The 20680-nt window shown below is 35.0% G+C and overlaps 3 protein-coding genes and 1 pseudogene across 3 annotated transcripts; 2 read left to right on the forward strand and 2 right to left on the reverse strand.

The window, feature by feature from the left end:
* Positions 1–401: 401 nt before the first annotated feature.
* Positions 402–4150, reverse strand: LOC110684176 (glucan endo-1,3-beta-glucosidase 9-like). Its single transcript, XM_021860584.1, has 2 exons — positions 3648–4150; positions 402–1777 (listed from the first exon to the last, which is right to left on the reverse strand). Exons 1-2 carry the CDS (start codon positions 4004–4006, stop codon positions 682–684), a joined length of 1455 nt encoding a protein of 484 aa, XP_021716276.1. The 5' UTR covers positions 4007–4150; the 3' UTR covers positions 402–681.
* A 2132-nt stretch (positions 4151–6282) lies between these two features.
* LOC110684178 (WD repeat-containing protein WRAP73-like) lies at positions 6283–11697 on the forward strand. Its single transcript, XM_021860585.1, has 7 exons — positions 6283–6877; positions 7425–7545; positions 8563–9051; positions 9168–9389; positions 9501–9573; positions 10334–10441; positions 11164–11697. Exons 2-7 carry the CDS (start codon positions 7429–7431, stop codon positions 11529–11531), a joined length of 1377 nt encoding a protein of 458 aa, XP_021716277.1. The 5' UTR covers positions 6283–6877; positions 7425–7428; the 3' UTR covers positions 11532–11697.
* A 181-nt stretch (positions 11698–11878) lies between these two features.
* On the reverse strand, positions 11879–14158 carry LOC110684177 (annotated as a pseudogene).
* A 2223-nt stretch (positions 14159–16381) lies between these two features.
* On the forward strand, positions 16382–20493 carry LOC110684180 (mitochondrial import inner membrane translocase subunit TIM22-4-like). The gene is made up of 4 exons (XM_021860587.1): positions 16382–16818; positions 17351–17541; positions 17622–17694; positions 20101–20493. Exons 1-4 carry the CDS (start codon positions 16656–16658, stop codon positions 20184–20186), a joined length of 513 nt encoding a protein of 170 aa, XP_021716279.1. The 5' UTR covers positions 16382–16655; the 3' UTR covers positions 20187–20493.
* The last annotated feature ends 187 nt before the right edge of the window (positions 20494–20680 follow it).

A 20680-nucleotide genomic window follows, 5' to 3' on the forward strand; every position in this document is an offset into this window, starting at 1 on the left:
CTTTTATACAACGGGACTCTATATTTTGACCTTTAAATCTTAAATATGGGTAAGACAATATGAGTAAGACACTGTAAGGGCCTGTCCTCATTGACTAACTCAGCTGAACTGAGTTGAACTGAATTGAACTGAATATTTTATAAGAGAAGGAAATTAGGAGCTGAACTGAACTGAATTGAATTTCAACATAAGAGAACAAGCCCTAACTCTTCATTTTGGGTCAATATCATGTAAAATTTTCACTAAATAGTCAAATCTATCACTTAGAGTCTTAGACACGTACCCTTGTCAACCGATGGTTCTCCCCGGTCCACATGTTCATAGAAAATGGAGAAAAATTATTCATGAAAAGGCTAACTATCAAAACTGGAGAATATTACTGGAAGAACGCATATTGTCAAGATCCAATGAAGTCCTCCTTTCATCATGTTCAACACTGCTGTGATTTATACAGGGTGAAAGAAATCAGAAATAACAATGTACAACAGTCATTCTAAGCTTGGACAGAAAAACTTGCAACCAACTCAGATAAATTAACCCAGCCTAAACAGCAAAGCAAAAGGGGGAGCCTAAACAGTCATTTTAAGCTTGCTCTCCTTTAACAAAATCTCTAGGAAGCAGCTACATAGAAACTGATGAAAATTGCTGCTTGCCATAGTTATGAGTTTTGGAGCTACATAATCATATCAGAAATACTGCCATGTACAAAAGAATCAAGTACATTGACGAAGGCACTTGGAGAAAACCTCCGTATGCAGTCCGGAGTTGAACAGAAAATCTACAATTATCTACAGATGGATCAACAGTAGTAACCAGACCTAACCCTCCAAATTCGCAGCCATCAGGGCTTTGATCATGCAGCTGATAATAGCTATTGAAAGCATAAGAAATGTTCCCAGGCCAAGTAAGATTATAACACGAGCCCCCAGGAGAGAGGGCACTGCAATCTGCATTGGAACATGCATCTAAGGCACTTGCTGTAACATTGCTAAGATCTTTGTTGTCATTCACAACACACCATTTGGCAGAGAGATACTCCACATTCTGAGCATTTACGAGGCTTCTTGACCCTTGGCCAAAATCAACGTTGTATTTAGCTTGTCCGTCAAAAGTAAAAATTCCCCAGTGTCTCTCAAAACCACCATCAACAATGCTTTTTTGATCCTCGTCTAAGAGACTGAGAATGTATGCTTCTTTTGGTGGTTTATGGGGCCTCAATGGAGTCCCTGACTTCTTACGAAGATGGCTCAACAAGCCTTTCATGAATGTTTCAGCTGTGGAGGAATTGGCATTAACCACTCCGTCTGTGGGCCATCCAATCTGGTCAATGATGATATCCATTTGGGGAAAGCCAGCACCTGACATTGCAGTTACCAAAGTATCATAGCTCAAGTCAAAGCTATTGTCATAGACCTTTTTTCCATCTTTATGAGGGTGAGAAGTTTCCTTAAAGAGGGAGAAATGAAGGGAAATGTTTTTATTCTGTTGGAAAAGGTGAAAGGGAGATATGCTTGACATAAATGGTGAGTTATGTTTAGACAGAAACGCAAGCAGCTGGATCATGGTCTTGTTGAGATCAGACCTAAAGTGCCCCTTAGAAGGCAACCCAGATTCTGTTTGAAAGGCATCATAACTACATGGAATGACCACCTTTACCTGGTCTGCTATGTTTGCCTTAGTTAAGGCTGCTTGAATGTTCATGGAAGCACCAACAACATAAGGAACATACTGCCCACCATAAGATTGCAGAAATGGACTGTCCCCAACAGCAATGTACCTGTCAGCGATCAGTCAATAAGGACAGCAATTCACTCACATAAAGAGGAAACATAAAGAAAAAGAACAATAGAACATAACACTCCGATTTATAATATCTTAAGCAGCTAACCAATTGGTGGGATTACACAGTACGCATCGATTTGGTCTAGCACAAACTAATCCAGAGAACCTAAAGAGAAGCATCACTGAAATTTTGAGAAATCAAGATGTCTTAGCAGTTGCCATCTACAGGTACCAGCATCCACTTCTCTCTTTAAAGTTTAAAATGCCACTAGTCTTATTATGTTTATCGATAACATTCAGTTGCAAAGCCTAATAATGTTTCCTCCTAGTAAAACTGTCCAGCCAAGTGCAAAATCAACAGTAATCTACTTTTACAAAGTGAACAATTAATGATCTTAAAAGCAAACACCATATGTAACATGTTGTCAATCCAATGCTTCTATAGGACCCTGCCTAGGATGCACCAAGAGTTTGAAGATAATGAGTGCCAGTGGATAATAAATCTTAGAAGCTGGTGATGGATAAATTGTGTTTGGATTGCATCATAAGACCTTGAAATTCCTGCCTTCTGCCCTTGCATGATGCATAGTAATTTTAGTTTAAACAAGTTCAAAAGGACTGTATTCGCTATTCGAGCACTAGTTTATTCTTTTTTGGGACAGAGTCGAGCACTACTGCACTAGTTCAGCAGGTAACTTGTATGAGTCTTTGCAGGTGAGGATGAGACTATATCTGAAGTCTGAACCAGTGAACCCAATCCATGCCCTATACCCTCAACCCAGCTGAGACAGTACACTCATTAGAGGTATGGGTAAACAGAATGGTGCCCTTACAAAGTACACCATCATTCGAGACTCTGGAGTATGGATATAGTTTATTCAAGAAGCATATATATTAACACAACTAGTGTCATCACAATTCAACATCACAAGTCTAGTGATCACAAATTGAGAAAACACGGTGTGCCCAATCGTCCACAATTCTTTTATCAGCCAAGTAATTAGTTAGAGTGTGGCCATGGTTATGGCACGGGCTACAAAGAAAATACATTTATAGCAATCTATGAGACACAACTAATGCACATGGGTACGTGATTAAACCAATGAAAAACCAACATCGTAGTTGCAACAAATTCACACACACCGTGACACTGTCTTACGTGATATAATTACCCTTCAAAATCATAGCGATGCTTCTTCATTTTTTAAGGAACAATAGGTGGGGGAGTCATGAAGCATTATATGTGGTTGGAAAAATGCACACCAACCAAGTTGAAACATGTCTTAAATTACAGTTAACACTATATCATCACTACAACACGCCATTATTATGTGCCTTATATCAATGCTAGAAATGGAGGAATAGGGATGAGAGAACATCCCACACAGGCAAAACGAGCTTCCATCCTAAAACCAACCTTACAATGTACAAGTCGACAACATACTCACACTTGTACCCAATAAACGGATAAACGCGTCTAAACAATTACTTAGTCCTACAATTATTAATCAATCATTCATCTTAGTATCTAATTAATTAAGTGGTTTGCAATGCCATCTAGCTGTCACTCACTCAAAACATTACTATTGCTTTTTGCATTACATCAATCCCATTTTTTCGCCAATTTTAAGCTATCTTCTACCCAAAATGAACATAAAATCCACAAATTATGCATAAAACTCAGAGCAAAATACAACACTAAAGAACAAAATCTAACAAGAAACAGAACATTGAAAAAACACAAATTCACATAAATTATAAAAACCCATGAATTATTTCTCAAATTAAACAACAAAAATCTGAAATTTACAACAACAAAAACCCAAAAAGGAAAATAAAGCAAGAAATAGAAAGAAAGAACATACTGAATTCGAACTTTAGGGGAAGAATCTGAGAGATAGCGAGTAAGATTATCATGAACCCAGCTCTGAGCAACCTTCAAAGAAGAATTTAACCTGGGTAACAATGAATTTGGAATACCCAAAATGACCTCAATTTTGGAGCCTTGAAGAGCTTGAAGAACAAAAGGGTCAGCTTCATACAGCCTAACTTTTGTGACATTGTTAAATTTAAGAAGTTGCACAACTTTCAAAGGTGGAAGTGGGTGTGATGAGTTTCTTCCCCAATTCACTCCAATGGCTTCTACTCCAACGGCGAGTGTTGCTATTAGTAGCAATTTTGCCACAAAACCCAGGTAGTTCTGGTTGTAATGAAGTAGAGCCATAGAGAGAAACAGTGGATTTTTTTACTTAATCATTAATGTATTAATTCGTTTTGGAATTTTGGCTGATGTTTTTTATTAAAAGGGGTGTGAGTTTTTTTTGTGTGAATTTTTAATGCTAATAAAGGTGTGGGCGTGACCGTGTGACTTTGGTCCGATTGTTTTTGAATTTTGTCACACTTTGTCATATACTTTGCCCTGATAGGCGCTCAAGCATTTTAGCACTAGCCGGTTTAGTAAAAGTGGTCTCAATAACACCAATTATGACTTAGGTGTAAGGGTGTTATCCATACTTTTTTTTTTTTTTTTGGTAAAGTCGAGGGGCAAGTGGTGTCATCCATGCAATGAACTACTACAACGTCTATAAGTTTAGGTACATGAAATAAAAATAAATGACATTAGAGTTGAAAAACAATACATGACCGTATCCTCTAATCTATATTATTTCTCACACCGAAGCCCATATAATTCATGAATAGGACATAGATTATCATATGTGATACTTTGTATAAAAAACTACATTTCATCGGCAATTTATTACAACAAATCTATAATTTGGGTTGTGGGCTATACCCAAGGTCATAGCCTATTGCACCCGCTTAAGATTGTGTTCTTGGTGCACCCAAATTATAGATGATGTAGCTGAAACGAATTTTAACTTAAATAATTTACTGAATTCTTAATCAGATTGGATTCAAATAAACGAATTTTAATTCAGATTAAACTCAACTTTACAAAATGGTTTTAATTTGGATTGCATTGAATTTAGTCTATTCCCTCTTTTTTATTAGTTGTCATCACTTTTCTTTTACTATTTTATTTTTGTATTTTTGAGTTTTGACATCATTTTTCAACACTTTCTCTTTCCATCTCTTACCAACTGCTACCTTTTATTTCTCTCTATATCTCTCTTGCCTCATAATCATATTTGTATTTCACAATCCTTGGATTTTAAGGAATTTATAAGTTCATTAATTCCCGTGAAAAAAATGAAGTAGCATAAGGGACGAAGGAAGTTTCTTTTTAAGAAAATAAACTCTACATGAGAATATCTTGAATCTCATATAAGCATATTAGATTAATCTTTTATATAATTGCATAGTGATTCAACCACAACCCTTCAAAAAGCCAATTCTCAAATCTCATGCATTTGAGTTTCTTTTTTTTTTTTTTTCTTTTTTTTTTCCCCCTCGGCTATAACCTCCAATTAAATAACTACCACTTTTTCTTTTTCTTTTTTTTCCTAATAACTTCCACATCTTATATACCGTGCGTTAGCACGGATACAATCTAGTTTATGAAATTACGAAGTATTTTGATTTAGAAAGTTATCTAATTGTAATATAATATGATGGGGTAAGTCGAACTCAAAAGCAACTTACCAATCCAAAACCTCCAGTATGAAGTTCAGCCCACTCCAAGCTTTGGCTGTCATTTTCTTGCCCTTCTAATTCACTACAGTATTGTAGTACAAGCAAAGAGTGATACTCAGGTCTTTCACGAACCCTTATGTATACAAATTTTGTTATCAAATAACAGTTTCTTTTTACAATTTATTTATCAAATGAAATTTATTGGTTAATACAAAGTATTTATTCATGAAAATGCTACTATCTCTGTCCCAACAAAATACTTGACATAATTTTTTCTTATCGTCCGTCCCAGAACACTTTACAAGTTACTCCCTCCTTTTTTTTCAAGTGCCTCATTGGGGATTTTGGCATTATTCACTAAACACGCTTCGACCAATGTTTGCAAATTGTACAAAATGAGTACTTGTTAGTATCGTCTCAATGAGTATATAGTTAGGTTTGTTTTCTTCAACTTAATTTCAGTTCAGTTCAGATCCAATCATTAATTTCCTTCTCTCATAAACAATTTATTTCAGTTCAATTCAGCTCTAATCAGTTTAGTTCAGTTCCTAATTTCCTTCTCTCATAAACAATTCAGTTTAGTTTAGTTTAGCTCCAATCAGTCCAGTTCAACTCAATTCAATAAATTAGAACAAACCCTTAATATTAAATTATAATAATGTTTAGTTAATGATAATTAAACATATTACTATTAGTTAAAGTTTTGTATCGACATGCGTGTCAGGACTCAAGAGTACTAAATATAGAATGAGATCACTAATAAAAAATATTTTCCCATATTTTCTCTCTCCTTACCGACTTTAGTCACATCCATCTTGTTTTCTTGCAATATACGAAGTTAAAATATAAAAGAAAATCTTTTATACTACTCCGTCCGTCCCCTTTTGATAGTCCTTTATGGACAAATTTTAGTCCCAAGCTAAGATGTTCTCACCTCATTTGCTTTTTCCAACAACCGTTAATATTAAATTTTTACCAAAATTCCCTCCAATTTACAACAATATTTGTGCAAATTTAACTTTCCTATGTAAATTTGTTTTCCCATGTAATTTTATTACTTTCCTTCTCTACTTTTTTGCATACCTAATGTCAATTTGCTTTTTCAATATACTTTATCTATTCTTATTTATGTTTATTAATTCCAGTGAAATATAAGGACTACCAAAAGGGGAAAGATGGAGCATGTACAATAATTTTCTTAAAATACTTGTCCACCATTAAAAAAAAAAAAAAAAAGAAAAAGCTACTTTGGCTGTAAAGTGTTAAGTACTCTATCACTGTAAATCTGTAATTAGCGGTTTTTAACTTTGAAGTTCAAAACTCCCCCAATCCAACCCAACCCGCCCAAGCTCAGTTCACCACACTCCATCTTCATACTATCGTTTCTGTAAAATTCAGACATCCATCACCGGCGAAATTCCGTCACAAGCACCGGATAACTGGCTAATCCTCCAGACACCTCCACACTCCCTTTGTTGGTGTTGGTTTCGGCATTGCACAGGTTAGGGTTTTATCTTCATACCAATATTTGACGGAATTTGGTTGTTATTCACCGGATCCAAGTTTTAAGCTCACAATTACTCCTGCAAATTGAAATTGATTTTATATCACAATTCTTATTTGAATTTGTTTTTGCTAGTTAGCTTGAATTGGGAATTTGAAATTTGGAATGTGGATTTGTGTAGAATGATGTATTATTGATGATGTAAGATACAAATTAGTAGGAATTGTTTAAAATTATAATGTGGTAAACACTAATTTAGGTAAAAATGTAGAATGTATTATACAATGGGGGTTAGATTTTAGGTCAACGTGTATTGAGATTTAGGTATAAATGTAAAGTTGTTTTTGTAAATTTTGCTGCAATACTGTGTTTGTTATAAGATAGTTAGATCGTTATTTCATAATTATCTGGGTTATAATTTGCCTTGCTGTAAAAATGCGGTTAATTTACTATAATGTGCAGCTTGCAACCTGGTTGTGTATTCGAAGTTTTGCTGGTTCGAACACAGTGATATCTGAACATTGTAATTGTGATTGAATTTCAGGAAAATGGAGTTTACTGATTCGTATAAGCAGACAGGTCCGTGCTGTTTTTCTCCCAATGCTCGCTACATTGCTGCTGCAGTTGATTATCGTCTGGTGATCCGTGACACTCAGTCTTTTAAGGTGCTATTACTGTCAAATTGCTATTTTTTCCTTTCTACAATTCTGCATACTAATGTTTAGACTTATGTATAGTAGCTCCTTGTCTCCTCAAACTGTTTGCGCATGTATTGAATTCTGATCACAATGCACTTTATCATCAAAAGTTACTAACTTAGAAGGGTACTTAGAACATGGAAAGAGTTTATACTACTCTGTGCTATCCTTAGGTTAATATATAGTCCATCCCAATTCCATTTTGAGACTGCTTACATGCGCACAACACACGTATGGGCCTCAAGCTCAATACTGTATGAACAATGCAACGTTTGGTGTCACCTCGATGGATTGATCTGTAGTTCTGTACCATGGAGTAAAACTATTGCAAAATTTTGAGACTGTAAGCAATGGTTTTCTGGAAAGGTTTAATACAAGTAACATCCTTAAGTTCTCTAATCTTGTTTGAACAGAACCTAGATGTTACCTAACTATATGGCATGATATTAGTATTAGGTAATTGGCGAATGACCTGTAGAATCTAAGCTATGCATTTTCTGTTTGACCTTTAACATTTTCCCTGAAAGCACACTTTATTATATTGCCATCACTCTATAGATTTCTAACTTCTTTCTGGGGGTATTTCTTCTCTCCAATTCATAAAGCAAGGCACCCAAAGTCCTATATTCGCTGAAGTCAAACCTAGGCCTCTACTTTCTGTTAAATATTTTGATAGTAGTAAAACTGTAAAAACACACATAGAAATTTATTTTTAATTTTATAGAGAATTACCTCGTCCAAGTTCAACTTTGAGAAGTATGTGTACCTTATATCATGAAAGGGAGGGAGTATTTTTTGAATCATTTATAGCAGTTAGCCGCTTTACAATTCTTTATTATAAGATCTCTTTCTGTGTAAAATTTGGTCATCTACTCTTGTAGGTAGGTGTAAATCCTAAGCTGAGGTTTCTGCTATTTTTCTAATTTGTTACTCATATTTTTGCTCTCTACTAAATATGGAATGTGTATCACTCTTTCTGTACAGGTGGTGCAATTGTTTTCATGCTTAGATAAGATAAGCTACATTCAGTGGGCTCTTGATTCTGAATACATATTATGTGGTCTCTACAAGAGACCAACAATACAAGTATGGTCAATAACTCAACCTGAATGGACATGTAAAATAGATGAAGGTTTAGCTGGTATTGCCTATGCTAGGTGGAGTCCTGACAGTCGTCACATACTCACTACTTCAGACTTCCAGTTGAGGTTGACAGTTTGGTCACTGTTGAATACTGCTTGTGTACATGTAAGATGGCCAAAGCATCCTGTCAAGGGGGTTTCATTTACCCGAGATGGCAAGTTTGCTGCAGTATGCACAAGACGTGATTGCAAGGATTACGTTAATCTGTTGTCTTGTGATTCATGGGAGATAATGGGTGTTTTTGCTGTTGACACATTGGATTTGGCTGATGTTGAGTGGTCACCGGATGATAGTTCTATTGTTGTCTGGGATTCACTTCTTGAATACAAGGTACGTGGATACAGTTATTCCATTACTGATGATTATAAGCCATGTCAAATTACCTTTTATTTTATTTTATTTTATTTTAGTATCGAGTTCATATTAATGGAAATCACTTTGTACAGGTCCTGATATACACGCCTGATGGACGATGTTTATTGAAGTACCAGGCATATGAAAGTGGTTTGGGTGTCAAGAGTGTTTCATGGTCTCCTTGTGGTCAATTTCTTGCTATTGGAAGCTATGATCAGATGCTGCGTGTTGTCAATCGTCTTACATGGAAAACTTTTGCTGAGTTTATGCATTTGCCTAATGTTCGTGGTTCCTCTTGTGCAGTCGTCTTTAAGGTTACTTTTATAACCTTCTCTTTTCAATTCCTATTTCCTAACTCTAGGTGTTTGGATGATTATTCCATTGGATACTGTTTTTATCTGTGTCCCTGTAAATGTCATTTTCAGGAGGAAGATGAGCAGCCTCAGCTTGATATTGCTGGGTTGTGTTTGAGCAGTGATCCTTATGACAGCAATTTTGGTAAGTTAGCTTTCTCATTTCGAGCTATGTTCTTAAGACATCTTACATTTCTGCTTAGAGAACATTCAAAAGGACTTCAGAAGAGCCTATTGAGTATAGATGTGTCAACGTGATATAAGCATATAGCCTATAAGCGATGGATTACTTTTTAACTGTCTGTTGTGGTGTAGTAGCCTATTGTCCCAAAATGATTTCGAATATGTGACACTCAATATCTAAAAGTGTCAGCAGATAACACCTGGAATACAATACTCAGATTACCCACTTTCTTCTCTTCCATACTCCTTTCCTTTTGCTTGTCTTTCTCGTCTTTTTGGGCTTTAGAACTTTTGAGCAAGTCTGTTGTTTTCAGTCCAATCTATGTTTCTCATTTCTTCTTTGGGACCTGAAGTGTAGTTCTGACATACGCTATTTTTGAAATTAATTCTCCCGCTTTTGTTCTTGGAGAGGTTTCAGAGTTCAAATTAAATCTTAAAGTTGAATGTTAAGTGTTAGCTTTTACCTCGGTTTTATTTTAAGTTATTTTTGTATTAGGGTTTACGTCTTATAGGCACTTTATTGGTAGATCTCTGCTTGCATATGAGATGTGACCCACCCTGCAAATTGTTAATCATGATATTGAGATTTTCTATGCAATGCCATGAAAACTTCCTTATCTTGGAAAAAGCATATTAAAAGTTTAGGTTGGAGCTTATTTGGTTCTTAGCTTTAGCATGGATTTGTCATTTCTTCTAGTAACTAGCCTTTTATTTTGATGCAGATGTTTCAGAAAGACAAATAGGAGTTAGGTACGAAGTAGCAGATCTACCAATTACTTTGCCATTTCAGAAGCCTGCCATGGACAAACCAAACCCAAAACAAGGCATTGGTAAGATCATTTTTTCTGTTTTATTCTATATAACCGAACTGAATATTTAATTTATGTGCAATTTATACGAGAGAAGTAACAGAAGAATTTTATGAGGCATGCTTAGGGTTTTCTGATGGCTGACATGCCTTCATGTATACATTTTGATTTTATGAGGCATATTTGGGTTCATAGTTTAACCTGATTCACTCGTTCACCATTCTATAACGATCAAGTATATTGAAGTACATACAATATTATGTATACTAAATATAGTTCTAAGTCTACCAACCCATCATCCAATTAATCAGCATACTCAGCAACACTAAAAAATTATTGTTTCCTAGCTTGTCTTTATTTCCACTTCATTAATGCCTACAGAGTACTTGTTGATTTAGGTCTATAAAGTTCAACTGTTCATCATTACCAATTGTTGACTGTATATTGATTTCATACATTGTATGTAAAAAGTTGAACAATCGTTTGTTTTTTGTGAACATTTTTTGGTCTTCTGTACATGGCATAAATAGATTTACATTTACAGGGATCCAAAATAGATTCCTTGTTTGAGGATTACACATAAAAATTGTGCCAAGAAATTCATTGGAGTATAGTAATGTGAATAATGAGTAATGACCATTAATTTTCTCAGCACTCAAAGCTTCAAATGAGGAAAAAAATCTTGACCACGATTGACTGAAGTTCAGTGTGGTAAATATTTCTCATTATCAATCTTGTTGCAGGCCTTATGGCTTGGAGCAGCGATAGCCAGTATATTTATACACGTGATGACACCATTCCAACTACTCTCTGGATATGGGATATGCAGCAACTTCAACTGGCTGCCATATTGCTGCAGAAGGAGCCCATTAAAGCTGCAGTTTGGAACCCAACATCTTGCCGCCTTGCATTTTGTACAGGAAGTTCGCATCTGTACATCTGGACCCCTTCTGGTGCATATTGTGTAAGCAATCCTCTGCCACATTTCACTGTAGTTGATTTAAAGTGGAATTCAGATGGAAGTTATTTACTTCTCAAAGACAAGGAGTCGTTCTGCTGTGCTGCTCTTCCCATCTTGCCCGAATCTAGTGATTATAGCTCAGATGACTGATTCCTTAACCTGCAGGTAAATTTTAAATGTGTAGCAAGTTTGTATGCTTAGGATATTGGAATGTCTTTGTCAGTACTCACCTCGTAAATCTAAGTGGAAATGTGTAAAAGGTCTCAAGATCATCTCAACTCTAAGTTTAATGTGAAGTTCACATGAAAGTATATCATATGCACATCTTACAACCTATTTCTGTGCTAAACTAGTTGATTTATTGTGCTTGGATGGGATCTGGAGGAGCTTAGATGCTCAAGTAGGTGCAATTAACCTTTTTCTGTGATGAGACTATGCTTTCATACTAAGCTTTAAAAAAATCTGAGTAGCTGCAATCAATTTTCAAAACATAATCATACATATGCAACCTCGTACTCAACCCTTATTTCTCAAAATATGATATTCTGTAGTATCTGTAGTACATCAGCATCTTGTTTTGAACAAATTGACTTATTAACCAGCTAGCTATTTTCATACGGAGTATTTAGAAGTACAAAGCTTTTCTTATAAAATTCAATTTATTGAAAATTTGATTTATTATTGACATTCTTAGGAAAATGCTTTTAACGTTGTACTTTTACTTGGGAGGCTATTGATGAAAGCCTCAAGATCAGATGTAGCAGAACCTCCATTTACTATTGCATTTCTGAAGGTATTTTGTAGCTCTTTTGCTCTGTTAACCATCACTTTTCACTCGTCATTTTCCGGGTCCATAAATTCTCTTACAAGTTTTGCTATCTCGTGTCGAGTGACTAACCCTCCCTTCTGAAGATGATTGTTCTTTATCACACTCCATCCAATCTCCATATCATTTACTATCATCTTGCTATTAAGGAGCTGATCCCATGCTATAGGACAAGTAAGCATCGGAACACCAGCATAGATTCCTTCCGAAGTAGAGTTCCACCCACAATGCGTTCAAAATCCACCAATAGAAGGATGACACAACACCCTTAATTGATCACACCATGGTACTAAGAATCCCATTTGATCACTAATGTCATCTTTCCAGCTTGAGGTATCATTATCATCTCGTATTACCCACAGGAATCGAACACCACTTTCTTTAATCCCAGCAATTATCTCTTGGCTTTGACCACTTGAAATCGATAGAAAACTTCCTCGAGATATATACAATACTGAGCCTCTTGGTTGAGAATCCAGCCACCGGAAGTAGTCAAGCCTTTTATCTTCATAAGAGTTGGTTTCATCTGTTTTATTATCCAGGCTCGAGTATGGGATCATTGGACCAATGTGGTAGAGTGATATTGATGGATATCTTACTTTCAGGCTATTTATCGCGTGTTCTTCAAACTCCTAGATGGATGTAGACAAAAGGTATTGAGCATTGTTCATCAGATAATCTTTTTCCAACATTTGTTGTATCACCTTCCTTCCAGCATCTCCTTGAAAGGATGCTGGTAAGTCCGCAAGAGTTACTGAGGGAAGTCCCGGAATATAATCCACTACCTCATTTCCTCTCTCTAGCATGCAAATTGACTTGTTAGAACTCTAATTCTACAAAATCTTTTGTGTACATTTTGCTTGAAGTAATGTTAGTGTACATTGAATAATATTGGTATTATTAAGGCTTTTTTTTTAGAGAGGTATTATTAAGGCTTAGTTTAGCTCAAATCATTTAACCAATATATGTTTATTTCAAAAATGAAATTATAAGATTAGACCAAATTAAATCTGATGGCACATTATTACGAACCCAATTACATTTCATTTGATAATGGTTTATCTTAAGTATTAATGTGTTAAAGTCATGTTTGTAAATTAAATCAGACCAATGACATTTCATTTGATAATGGTTTATCTTAAGTATTAATGTGTTAAAGTCATGTTTGTAAATTAAATCTGACCAATTCAGATTAGATAAGAAAGTTCTTATGAAGTTGGGCGATTTAAACATAGTCAAGTTTTCTAAATAGAGTAAATACCTGAGATATAAGCATCAGGGATATGACCATATTGGACCAACAAGTCCAAGTGAGAGAGAACAGTAAAAAATGAAGCTGATACAGTAACTAATGACGCTACTGGTACATCCCTTTGGTTCCCAACTCTGATGACCCAACTCATGATCACGTCGTAGATTATGGCAGTTGGAGTCAGCTCAAGCCGATCAAGTAGCTACTCGAAGGGGTCCTGAAGCTTGGTGAGTACAGCTTCTATGAACCCCAATACATCAGCACCTCGGCCAGCTTCTGAGGGAATTACCTGTGGAAGTGCAGCAAATCGGAAGTTAGCAAGTGGCTGCTGCTGGAACTCGGAGCTGAGGAAGCCAAGCCACTCTTCAGTGACAACAAAAGTGATGAAAACATCATTGGATTTTGACAAGATGAGTTTGCAGAGGTTTAACATGGGGTTTATGTGCCCTCTCCCAGGGTATGGCATCGCCACCACGTGACACCGTTTGTTTTCTACTGTTTCCTCCATTAGTAATGAAAGTAGGGTGACGCCGATGGCCGGAGAAAGTAAGAGTGTTTGGTTGGCTACTTGGGATGGAAGGGTGTATATGGAGTTTAGATCATTTCATTCTAGCGTAGTCTAATTGAGATTTAATTAGGTAGGAAATAATCTCTATTCTTATACTAATAGTTAATATGAATATTTGTCCTACAAGGTCAAAATATCACACAGGATAATTCTATTTGAATCAATGGACTAGACCGGTTTAATAATAATAATAAATAATAGTGTGTTAGTCTATATAGGCTGCATTCTTTCAAAAAAAAGTCTATATAGGCTGCATTAGTAATGGAATAATTAAGTTCAACTTTTCATCATGATCATTTATTTATTTTGTCGACTTCAATAATTGATATGGAATAACTTTAATGTCTTGTGAACTGATTACTGATTGGATTACCAATAATATCATCTTATTACGAGTAATTGTAAAATTAAGCTGTTTCATACTTGCGAAGTTACGAAGTACGAGTATCGTTTAGGTGTCAATTTTCTATTTTGGGCCTTGTTTGAATAAGTCCATCAAGTCTCATATGTATCAATTAGTATTATGTGCACCATGGTGCACTACGTATATATTTATGGACATTTAATTAAAAAAATTAAACATTTTACCAAAAAATGAACATTTAGTAAAAAAATATAAACATGTCACAAAAATTGAACATAAACATGCAATTTTTATGTTCATTTTTTATAAAAAAATGTTCATTTTGTATACAACAAATGTTCAGTTTATGTTACAAAACTATTGAATTATTATGAGTCAGATAAACTTCTTTTAAAATTTGTCTGACTTTGTCTGACTCTCAATTATTCAAAATTTGTGATTGTTAAGATTTTTTTACTAAATGTTCAAAATTTGTTATTGTTCATATTTTTTACTAAATGTTAAAAAGTATAGGCTTGGTGCATTGCGATTGTTCAGATTTTTTTTTTTTACAAAATAGTTCAGATTTTTTACTAAATGTTCAAAATTCGCGATTGTTCGGATTTTTTTTTTACTACATGTTCAAAAGTATAGGTGTGATGCATTGTGATTGTTCAGATTTTTTAACTAAATGTTCAAAATTTGCGATGTTCAGATATTTTTACTACATGTTCAAAATTTGCAATTGTTCAGATTTTTTTACTAAATGTTCAAAAGTATCGGCTTGGTGCACCTATTATTACTAGATGCACCATGGTGCATCTTAAAATTTGCGCATATATAACGTGAAACAGAATTGAGTCAAATGACCAAATAAAATGAGGACCGAGGACCAAGGCCCAAGAGTTATTAACTGAATTTTTTTGGTAGCTGAGCAAGTATGCCTAGGGAGTTAGGGTGTGAATTTCTTAACGTAGGAGAGGGGGATCTAGCATAGACTAATAGAGGTACAATTGTACTCCCACTTTAGGTCTCTACTATCTACCCAAAAGAAAAATAAAATTGATAATAAAGTCTATAAGCTATAACCGGTTGTAGCATATTACCGGTCTCTAAAAACTATTACTTTCTTGATCAAAGAGACTATTCCCTTAATCCCTTATACAGTTATTTTGTTCATTTTTTTACCCATAAATTTGGTTACTCATTTATACACATTGTCCATGGATGGGTGCAACTTTCTTGATCAAAGAGACCATTCCCTTAATCCCTTATATAGTTATTTTGTTCATTTTTTTACCCATAAATTTGGTTACTCATTTATACACATTGTCCATGGATGGGTGCAACTTTCTTGATCAAAGAGACCATTCCCTTAATCCCTTATGTAGTTATTTTGTTCATTTTTTTACCCATAAATTTGGTTACTCATTTATACACATTGTCCATTTGTCCATGGATGGGTGCATCATACATTTAAAGACTAGTACCATAATAAATTGAATTAATAACTCAAATTTTGGTTTGCAAAAAATGATAATGCTTCACATATTATTTTGTTTTTTTAGTAAAGCTTACTTTCATACTCCCATATCTAAATTCTCAAATCCACCACCACTGCGATAAAGTATCATCTAGTCAAAAATAAAAGCCATATTACTCTAGATAGGGCTGTTCAATTTCGGATATCCGATCTGATCCGATTCGAAAATCTGAATTTCTTTCGGATATCCGATCTGAAATATCCGAAACCTTAAAAAACCGGATCGGATATCCGAAATTTCGGATCGGATCATCGAATATTCGGATCGGATATTCCGGACCGGATATTTTTGAACACCCCTAACTCTAGACATACTCTTATTTCAATATAGGCCCAATCACTTCATCTTAAAAAAAGTTACTATAATGTTAAGTAAAAAATCTAAAAATAATTTCAATTCAGGTTAAATTAATTTATATTGAGCGAAAATTAAATTCAAATTAAACAAAAATAATTTCGTGTTCAGTAACTCGTGTGAGGTCGGTCCGAATATCCAACTACCCAAGCCCGTCTGAAACCTGAAAGGTAGTCGGCTAATCTCGCGCTTTCTCTTTCTCTCTTTTTTCGGAAGAAATACATTTTGCTGAATTGCGCTCGTTCTCAGCGCAAGCAGCACCATCTTCATCATTCTTCCATTACCGAGTAACAATTGATTAAAAGAAGGTAATTACATTAGCCCTCTTCTGGAATTCCATGATTCTTGAGTTGACTCGGAACTGAGTTGAGTGAAATCGAAGCATCAATGAGTAGCAACTCGGAAGTTGAATCTACAAACGCTCCAAGTGGAGCACCACCAATACAAAAACCCCAAATACAAACCATTCACCTTCCTACCGCTGAAGAAGTTCATGGCCAAGACATCTGGAATAACTGCGCTGTTCGCAGTGTCGTCAGTGGTGTAATGGGTACAATTCTTAAATTTCATATCTTTAATTTTTGTTTATAATATTTGGATTTTATGGCATTTTGGGATTGTTTTTTTTTTTGCTTTTAGTATTTGATCAGTTATTTATTGGGAAGTTAAGTTCTTTGGGTTTTTAATGGTAATGCACACCAGGTGTATGATGAAATTCTTGAACCAAATTTGTCAATCTCATGTTTCATTTTTGACACTGTTTGTTCCAATGGCTAATTTTGTATTGAGATTATAATGATATGAGTTACAGAGTATGTGATATAGTAAAAATGATTCAATGGGCGTGATTTTGTTACTATGGAATAATGTGGTAGATGGGTGGAAACAAATGTGTACTTTCTACATATAAAAATAGTTGGGATTATGCTAGGACATTAGTTTGTGAAAGAACACTGATTTTGTTATCATTTCCATCTTATATAAAAGTATATTGTCTCAATAGTCAATAGTTTATGTAGCCACTTCACACTTAAGTTTTCTTGAATCTTATGGTGTTGTTGCTCCTTTTGGAAATTTTGTAGGAGGTGGGCTTGGGGTGATGATGGGGATATTTTTTGCGGCATTGGATAATCCCATCATGCAAGATACAATGACAGCTAGGCAGCAAATTGCTTATACAGCAAAACAGATGGGTCAAAGGAGTTGGGGTAATTGCAAGACATTTGCATTGATGGGCTGTGTTTTCTCAGCTGCGGAATGTGTTGTTGAAAAGGTACTTTCTTATCCGAGAATAAATCATGAGTGACTTTTACATGCAAATGTATTAGAGACTAATTATTGCTTTGATTGAAGTATCGAGCGAAACATGACACTACAAATACAGTGATCGCTGGATGTGTGACTGGAGGTGCAATTTCAGCAAAAGGTTTGATATCAGCATTTATATCCTTTACACTCACTTGTTTAATAAATGTTGTTGAATCTTATTGATATAGTTATATATTTCAGTGATAGAGTTGTCTTTGAATGTCTATTATGTGTATGCATGATGGTTTGATTCATGTAGTGACATGTTAAATCAAATTTATTATTAGATTTATCTGAGCTTAGGTTCTGACCTTGATTGTTATTTTTATGTGGGGCTCTTGCAGCACAACAACTTCTTTGTTACTCGTAGCATCCTTTTTTATTTGACCAAAAAGACAAGTGTTTGGACTTGGTCCACCAATAAACATTCATACTTCCTTCGTTTCTTTATAGTTGCAACACACGTTATATTACGATATTTAAGATCAGTGGACCTCACATGATATAATACACTTAAAATGGGGTTAAGATGTTGTTAGGAGTATAATCAAGTTGGCCATGAACTTTAAATAAAGGTAACAGTATAATTTCACCATTAAAACCTTCCTTTTATAGTGTACATGTTAGAATTTGTGAGTGCACATAGCGGAAGCAGATGTAGCGATTGATAAAATAATTCGGAGAAAGATAAAAGCAAGATAAACATGGGAAAAATGCTCAATATAGGCAAAAAAACTCCACGACGACGAGCACCCAAAATAATCCACTATATGAAAATAGGAGAGTACAAGAACCGATGAGTAGTATAAGAGAACTCTCACTATAAGAACTCATAAAGGAGTAGTGCAAAGATAAGAATAGTGGATTCGTAGAGAGGTGTATGGTACAAGGAGGTGTAGTATGTAGGAAGACTAGTGTGTATGGTATATCTTTTAATGTGTAGGTCTTGAATGCCCATGACTCATATTCATATTTGTAGATGGAACTTAGAAGAAATGGCGGATGGCCGAAAGATTCTAGAATTTTTTTCATTATTATTCTTGTATCCATGATATTGTAGAAAATTCACGAACCATGTATTATATTTTAATTGCTTCCCATGTCAATATTTCTCTAGAACGTTCAAGTAGGTTATTATTCTAGAGAAATCATGAGCAAGTAATGATCTTGCTTGATCATTTCAGAAGCTTCTAGAATATACACAATATTCTATCAAAATAATGCGCCTATATAATTTAGGCTATACCCAACATGTTGCAACTATTGGTGACATTACCATTTTAGGGAAGTGTTACATCTATAAAGAAACGGAAGAAGTATTTTATAATGTGTATTTCATTGTTTCATGATTTGGAAGGAGTACATACTTCATAAAACTATCAAACAAGTTCCCCTATGAGGCTCATGCGTCATGCCATTAAAAAACAGTACAAAAACTTGTTCGAAGGTTCTAGATGATTTCTTAGGTGCCTGATTACCCATAACATAAAATTGATAAATATTTTTACCTGATGCTATGGAAAGTCCCCACCCTAGTATATGCTGGGTCCAACTTTTTAACCCCACCTGCAGCGGGAACCTGAGGCTGGATGCTGCCATTAAGAGACATGGTTTCAGTGCTCAAGTGGCATTTAAATGAGTCCCTTTCTTCTCAGCCCCCTCCCGCGGTCCCTTATGTAGATGCCATTATATTTTTTACTTTGATTTCACTGAGTTTAGTTGTATATTTGTTGGGTTCAGTGTGTTCTTAGTTTTTCTAAGATAGGTGATACTTTCCATATTTTCTATTATAATAATCATTCATTCATTCTTCCTCAATCTTATACTACTAGTTGTATATTTGTTGGGTTCAGTGTGTTCTTAGTTTTTCTAAGATAGGTGATACATATTTTCTATTATAGTATCAATGCACCTCCATCTTACACTCACTACTTTTATAGTTTTATGTAACAAGCCCCTTTATTAGACTTGATTCTCTTGAATATTGGGTAACATGGTATACACTTGATTTCCTATACTTGCTATAAGGAATCCTACTTAGATTCTTGTTGTTGCTGGTCCTCTCGGTTCTCTGTTGTGTGGCTGGGATTTATATAAGAAGGGGGAGGGGGGAAGAGTCCAATGAAGAGTTGATTGTAGGAGGAAAGAAATGATCCAGCAAAGAGGTTATGCGATTTATGATTGAACTTGTAATTTTCTCAGTTCACATACTAATGATGTCTTCCGTTGTAATTATTACTGCTCTTAGAATTTTTTGTTTTCACTGGAGTATGCTCAATCTATCGAATACCAGATGATGTAGTTGTGTCTTGGTAGAAATCGTTATATGCATCCGGGTGTAAGGTGCAACCAAGGGTATTATTTGCTCATTTCGATGATAATTACTCATTTATCATCAAATGAACAAATAAGTATCCAAATATCCTTGGGTGTACTGTATTCCTGGGTGTATATAACAATCTCTCGTGTCTTGGTATGATTTTAATTTTTGTTTTGTAACTTACCCTTGCCATGTATATTTTAGGTGGTCCTCAAGCTGCTTGCATTGGTTGTGCTGGCTTTGCTGCATTTTCAGTTGCCATAGAGAAGGTGATGGAGAGATATGAATGATTAAACAGCATGTTGCTGAGCAATATGCATCAGATTGCTCTGTACTAAAGGGCTAATGCCCGGTTAGGTAGTTGCCGATTTCTATAGTTTGCTATGCATCTTAGCCTGAATATTCTCTTGAAATCATTAACATATATTACTTCATAATTCCTATAATTTCTCAGCATATTTTTAATGTTATACTAAATTAAATTAGTGGCATACCAATTTTATTTTGTAGATGAAGGTATTGCCCTAAGTATTTGCTTGTGACATTGTATTAGTACAACTGAAATAAAGTTTCTTGAATGCTCACCATATTAAATCATATTCTTCAAGCATTCAAATGCGGTAACTTACAGACATTGCAAATTGAAGCACAAAACAAATCAAGCAAAAGGACAAGTGATGTTGGTGCAAGTTTAGGTAATGGAAATGTAACAACTACCTTGAAGAATCATGGGAGTTACCCGTTACCGTGATCTATTTGCATCTGGTAAAAGCACAAGTGATCT

This window comes from Chenopodium quinoa, unplaced genomic scaffold (genome assembly GCF_001683475.1).
Source record: "Chenopodium quinoa cultivar QQ74 unplaced genomic scaffold, ASM168347v1, whole genome shotgun sequence".
Taxonomy (NCBI): domain Eukaryota; kingdom Viridiplantae; phylum Streptophyta; class Magnoliopsida; order Caryophyllales; family Amaranthaceae; genus Chenopodium; species Chenopodium quinoa.

Excerpts from the sequence above, each read along its gene's own strand:
- LOC110684180 (XM_021860587.1), top strand. The coding sequence starts at position 16,656 with ATGAGTAGCAACTCGGAAGTTGAATCTACAAACGCTCCAAGTGGAGCA. Across the intron at positions 16,819-17,350 it reads TGTCGTCAGTGGTGTAATGG|GAGGTGGGCTTGGGGTGATG; the intron begins GTACAATTCTTA and ends GAAATTTTGTAG. Across the intron at positions 17,542-17,621 it reads CGGAATGTGTTGTTGAAAAG|TATCGAGCGAAACATGACAC; the intron begins GTACTTTCTTAT and ends CTTTGATTGAAG.
- LOC110684178 (XM_021860585.1), top strand. The coding sequence starts at position 7,429 with ATGGAGTTTACTGATTCGTATAAGCAGACAGGTCCGTGCTGTTTTTCT. Across the intron at positions 9,574-10,333 it reads TCCTTATGACAGCAATTTTG|ATGTTTCAGAAAGACAAATA; the intron begins GTAAGTTAGCTT and ends ATTTTGATGCAG. Across the intron at positions 10,442-11,163 it reads AAACCCAAAACAAGGCATTG|GCCTTATGGCTTGGAGCAGC; the intron begins GTAAGATCATTT and ends ATCTTGTTGCAG.
- LOC110684176 (XM_021860584.1), bottom strand. The coding sequence starts at position 4,006 with ATGGCTCTACTTCATTACAACCAGAACTACCTGGGTTTTGTGGCAAAA. Across the intron at positions 1,778-3,647 it reads TCCCCTAAAGTTCGAATTCA|GTACATTGCTGTTGGGGACA; the intron begins GTATGTTCTTTC and ends GATCGCTGACAG.